Genomic DNA, 6,189 nt, shown 5'->3' with positions numbered 1-6,189 from the left:
ACCGGTCCGGTCTCGCTTTACGTGTGGATGATAACCTTGTGGTATATCCGGTTTCTTCTGCAGTCAATCTCTGTGTTTCTCCAAACTTTGCAAAACTTTTACTTAATAGTTTCCTATGAGTAAATTAGCAGATCGGTAACGGATATTATGCAAGGGGGGCTCCTTGTTTCGATAAATAGTAGAATTTTATTAATAATAAATGAATAGCCCAACGCGTTTCATATATATGTATACTTCCTCAGGGGCGATACACACACTACAGCTTGGCCTCTTTTAACCAGTAGTGGGTCATTACAAATAAATTAGCATAAATTATAGAGTAATTAGTAGTATAAATTACACAATTGAGTATACATATCAATTTAAAACATGATTAATTGAAAAGGGCATTTTTTATTTAAAAAAATGAATTCATCAATTTAAAAGATTAAGGGGGTTATTTATCAAGGTCCGAATTTATCTCAGTATTTCTAATATCAAACTTAGAGCAACTCCGAATTCCCGAATGGACCTTAAAAAAAGCCTAAAAAAATAGGGTCGGGCAAACTTCGGAGCTTTCCCCGAAAACTCTGAATTGTTCGGAGTTTTCTGCAAAAACTACGATTTTTTTGGAGTTTTTTCTGCCGAAACCCCGAAATTATCGGATATCAGTACGGACATCAGCGCAGACACTGGAACCTTCCCCATTGACTTATACAGGACCACGAGAGCTTTTAGATGCTGGGTTGCGGATTAGGAGTTTTTAGACCATCAGACTTTAATAAATCTCGAAAAAATTTGTATTTTTTTTTTGCTCCGAAAACAATGAATTATTCGAGGTTCGGATATTTGGAGCTTGATAAATAACCCCCTAAATGTTATATCTTTTAGTTCATATCAGTTAAAAAAACATTGCAAATCAATTTCAATACCTAAACCATTCGGTATGAGCGTTTTAAATTTATGAATCCAGAATGTTTTCTCTCTGGATATCAGCTGTATCATATTATTCCCACACCATTGTGGATATTTTTGCCCTATTCCAATAAATGTCAATAATGACGGGTCCGGTTTTATTTTAAAATGCGCTGATACACTACACTGATACCTTTCCGGATGTATTCTAGTTTTTAAACATCTACTTGTTCTTCCTACATATTGAAGATTGCATTGTGACATTTTAACAAAAAAACATTTTTATTGCAAGTTGTATACAATTGTGACAACTTACACAACTCTGACCTTTCTCTTCCCCAATGCCCAGCTAGAAACAGAAGTAATCTTTCATTTGTGTAGGGCGGTTAATAGTTGACCAGATTAGCAAGAAGAGGTAGTAGTAGGGAGGAACATAAAATCATTGTGGCAGGATCAGTTCCTGTTTTCCTTAGTTGTCTTTGAGCATCTGTGCTGTCTCTCTCCACTAATGCCATGCAGAAGAACTAAGTTAGAGGAGACATGAGGAAGGAACACACATGGCTTTGCTTACAGATAATACTGTGGCTGACAGACCTTCTAGAAGCAAACTGCATGAGTGGCAGTTTAACTATGAATGTCATTATGCTGAATGACTCAATGACAGAATGGAATATAAAAGCAGTTCAAGAAGCGGTATCTATTGGCATGCATGTTGTGACCAAGGATCTGGAGCGAGAGGGTATGGCTTTTTCATTTCATTTCATCCGAATCATATTTATTATTGGTATAAGAATTAGAAAAACCTCACCAGCATGTAATTCAGTGGAGGAAAATGTGGGTCACTGGTTGAACATGGGATGCCCTGCTAGGGCATATTTATTATTATTCCCCAACAGTACATGGTAGCTCTGACATATAATAATTGCAGTATTTTGTCACGTGAGCTGTTTAAATGGAGACATTGAAGTGTGTGATGACGAAGGTCTCCTGTGTGTTAGGCTAATTTATTGCATGTGTATAATAAAGATGTACATTTTTCAGGAAACAGTGACTTTTATGGCATGACATGACACTGTAGGCAGTTTCAGGTAGAATATTCTGCATTAAATGAAGCTCTCCTGTACGTATCTTCAGTATCCGTACATACATACACACACACACACACAGACATAACAGCTATGATTGTTTAGGCAACAGTAAAATGGTTCTGTATATTACTGTGTATCTGTATATAAAGCGTAGGAGATGTGCTTTATTGGGTCACACCTATGTTTTATAAAACATATCTAACTAAAATGTATTAAGATTACCTTTTCATGAATTCATTTTTTTAATATGGCTGTTCTGCTACTGGCACATTTGGCATATATGAATCCTGAAAGGCTGGGCACCACATGGCGTTTTTTTTGCTCATGGGCAGCATATGGGCAGACCTGCAGTTTCCATGATGATGTTTTCCCCAGTCTTCTGTCCACAGTAACGTCTCAGCAGGTTTCACTACAGCTTTCCCTAATTAAAGAAAACTCTGCCTTTAGAGAATTGAGATCCCTTCTCCCATATGTAATAAAAGGTTATTTAATAAAAGGCACCAATAAATCAACCAATAAGATGTGTGTTTTTAAACAGGTTACATAGTTATGAGTGACTGGCTTTTTCAGCTATCTGGAGGTAAAACAGTGAATGCAACAATTTTGATTGGTTGCCATGGGATACTGCCCATGGGCAAATTTTTCCAGTGTTGCTAAATTACCCCAATTGTGTTGGGAAGACTTGTTGTTGAATACTTGGCATAAGGACCATGTAGTGCAAGGAACTGCAAGCACCATCAATCCTTGGTTCTTAATGAAACAGTTGAATTAATGAAACCGACGCAGCCTTTTTTGAGGGGGAGGGGATTCGTTTATTGTTCATGATTTTTATTTAGCGCTTTTGTAATGGATTATAACAATATACATATATATGACATTTATTTTACATTACTTTTTACAGTTTTTAAGGGTGGAAGAAATTATTTTACATTGTATTATAAATATGCCCCGTGGCCAACATTTCATCTTTTTTTTTTATATATATATATATAGTCCCCCCAGAGGCCACCCAATGCTTTTCTACAGGCCTGCAGTTTCCATGATGATGTTTTCCCCAGTCTTCTGTCCACAGTAACGTCTCAGCAGGTTTCACTACAGCTTTCCCTAATTAAAGAAAACTCTGCCTTTAGAGAATTGAGATCCCTTCTCCCATATGTAATAAAAGGTTATGTAATAAAAGGCACCAATAAAGCAACCAATAAGATGTGTGTTTTTAAACAGGTTACATAGTTAAAGTGACCAGTAAATGATACCTGATTGATTACTATGGGTCACTGCTTCTGGAAAAACTTAGTACCTTTTATTACATAACCTCATTTATCCTTTAATCTCATTGGAGGATAGACTATAGAATCTATATATATATATATATATATATATATATATATATATATATATATCTATCTATCTATATATATATATATATATATAGTTCATAGAATGGGCGGCACTCCGCTTCGGAACATCACCCAGTTGCACGGTTAAGATGCATGCATGCCTTACCAAATATATTCCTTTCACTATTATAAATAACCCTATGTTGTTGGTTCTTTCCGAAACTATATATATAGATATATATATAGATACAGTATATATATATATATATATATATATATATATATATCTATATATATAGCCGGTAAAAATGATGGCAGATCCCAATATTACTAATAGGGAAAAAAGATAAATATATAGGAAGGCCGGCCAGAAAACGTGGCACCCCTATCCATATATAATGCATGTTCTTTAAAAAAAAAAAAAACATTTCAGGTGGCAAAAATAACTTGTGCACCAAGTGATCACAGGGTGCTCACTCCTCAGGGAACCCCAGCAAGGAAAAACAACGGGGACAGGCCTAATATGTGAAACAAACAGGGAAGGGGGTTGGAAAGAGACCAGGGAGCAGTGGAGGAGAGGAAAACATAGGAGGAGAGTGAGAAGTAGAAAGGGGAAGTGTTTAGGCAAAGTATAAGGTTGGTGAAATTAAAATAACAAGACGGGAAGGGGTGACAAACAGAAATGGTAGAAAAGAGGAAGTTGAGAGCAGGATTGTGAGAGGGAGAATGTGGAAAGGAAGCAAAAGTGGAGTCTTACATGAGACCAGCATAATGTGTAGAGGAATGGACATACTCCTAAAGGGCTTGTTCACCTTTCAACTATTTTTTGATTAAGTTGTTTTCAGATAAATCACCAGAAATAAAGATTTTTTGCAAATACTTTCTATTTGTGACCGTTTATCTAATATTGAAGTGTAAATCAAAATTTTCACCTTCTAAAGCAGCTGGGGGTGGGGGGTCACTGACTCTAAAAACTGTTCTAAATTGATACATTAGTTGATACATTTCTTATCTTTGGCCCTGCCACAGAATCCTTGAGTTTCATTAAAGGCAGCTGTTATATTATTCCCACAGATGCTTCTGAGAAATGTAGCAACTAATGCAGCAAATTGTAACAGTTCAGAATCTGCGCCTGGATTACTGAGCTGCCAGACTGAAACATCAGAGACAGGGACGTTAAACTTTAATCAACACTGGAAAAATGGCAAATGATACAAACTGGAAAGCAAAAAGACTGAAAAGACTCTTTATGTTTGGTGAACAATCTGAAAACCACTGAAATGAAAAATGTGTTCAGAAGAACAATCCATTTAAGTTAATAAAAGGTAAAATAATTAGGAAAAGGAGGAAGAAAAAAAACAAAAAAAATAGTGCCATAAAAATTGGCTTTAAAAAGAAAGTAGGTTATAACTATAAAAATAAATTATATAGTGAATAAAATACCCCTTCTTGTAAAATATAAGGGTATTATAAGTTACAGAGGAGTTTTATGACCATATAAAAGTATGAGGCCAAAGGCCGAGTATTTTTATACAGGTCATGGAACTCCGAGGTAACTTCTAATAACGTCATATTTTGCAACAGGGGGTACTTTATTTATTATAATATACAAATTTCAGTGAGTCATGTGATAGAAATGACATCAGAACTCACCGTTTATAACTGATGACATCAGAACTCACCGTTTATAAGGATATAATTTACAGGATATTCATGGCTTTTGTGTATTATAACATGATACTGAATCTGACAAAATAATTTGAATGTGGGGTGTTGCATGTTTTATGGCTATGGACTGCCATGCTTTCTTGGGTACAGGCCACTGTTAGGAATGAACCAGTAGTTTATCCATAGTTCAGTACACACAGCTCAGTGCAAATACCCTTCTTTTCTCTGGCACAGCAGCTCATTCTGATTGAAGTGGAGTGATATGTATAACTGTCACCTGTCTCCAACCACAGTGACCTGCCTGTTATCTACTAAGCATTGGGGACATGCTTTGCTATACCTTGGCACAACCAATGATTCATGGAGGGAGCCTGGAAATCGAATCTATATCTGGAGGGTGGCTGATTCCTCTGGCCTCTCCCTTGAGCCACCATTTTGTGATGGTCTCTGTGCTGCCTCAGAGATCACCTGACCAGAAATACTGCAGCTCTAACTGTAACAGGAAGAAGTATGGGAGTAAAAGACAGAACTCTGTCAGTTAATTGGCTCATGTGACCTAACATGAATGGTTGTTTGTGTGCACTGTGAATCCTACGATCCCAAGGGACGGCCCTTATTTTTTTTTTAAATGGCAGTTTTCTATTTATGATTACCCAATGGCACATACTACTAAAAAAGTATATCATTATGAAAAGGGTTTCTTTAAATGAAGCAGGGTTTTATATATGAGCTGTTTTATGCAATATATTTTTATAGAAGCCTACATTGTGTGAGGGGTATAGTTTTCCTTTCACTGAATGAAGTGCATAGCCAGTTACAGTCATTGATACTCTGGACCTTCAAAAAGATCTGTTGAACCAGCCCTGCTGAGAAGTATAAAACTGTCTTAAACTGCAAAAGTCTTTAAGTTAAGTTAACTTTTAGCATGTTTGAGAATGGCCAATTCTTCAAAAAACTTTTTTCTTCTTTTTTTCTTTTTTATACTTTTTCTTCTTCCTCTTTCCAAAATTCACATTGGAGTCACTGACGCTGGCAGCCAAATACTATTGCTCTGTAAGGCTACAATTTTATTGCTACGTTTTATCACTCCTCTTTCTGTTCAGGTTCTCTACTATTCATATGCCATTTTCTCGTTTCTCATTCTGGTTGCAAGGGTAATTTGGATCCTAGCAAAGAGATAGCTGCTGAAAGAAATTCCAAAC

General features: G+C 36.2%; 1 protein-coding gene across 2 annotated transcripts in view; it reads left to right on the top strand.

Annotated features, from left to right (window-relative positions):
- The first annotated feature begins 1,298 nt into the window (after positions 1 to 1,298).
- The window catches only part of gucy2c.L (guanylate cyclase 2C L homeolog), a 51,602-nt gene continuing 46,711 nt past the window's right edge, over positions 1,299 to 6,189 (top strand). Inside the window, exon 1 of one of the 2 annotated variants that reach the window (XM_041589123.1) lies at positions 1,299 to 1,633. In XM_041589123.1, coding sequence (XP_041445057.1) covers positions 1,435 to 1,633 — 199 coding nt within the window. In that variant the 5' untranslated portion in view covers positions 1,299 to 1,434. The remainder of the gene's footprint in view (positions 1,634 to 6,189) is intronic. The other variant, NM_001085865.2, reaches the window with a different exon arrangement.

The sequence above is a fragment of the Xenopus laevis genome, chromosome 4L (genome assembly GCF_017654675.1).
Source record: "Xenopus laevis strain J_2021 chromosome 4L, Xenopus_laevis_v10.1, whole genome shotgun sequence".
Classification (NCBI taxonomy): Eukaryota; Metazoa; Chordata; class Amphibia; order Anura; family Pipidae; genus Xenopus; species Xenopus laevis.
Note: the sequence above shows the minus strand (reverse complement) of the source record. Positions and strands in the feature narration are given on the sequence as shown.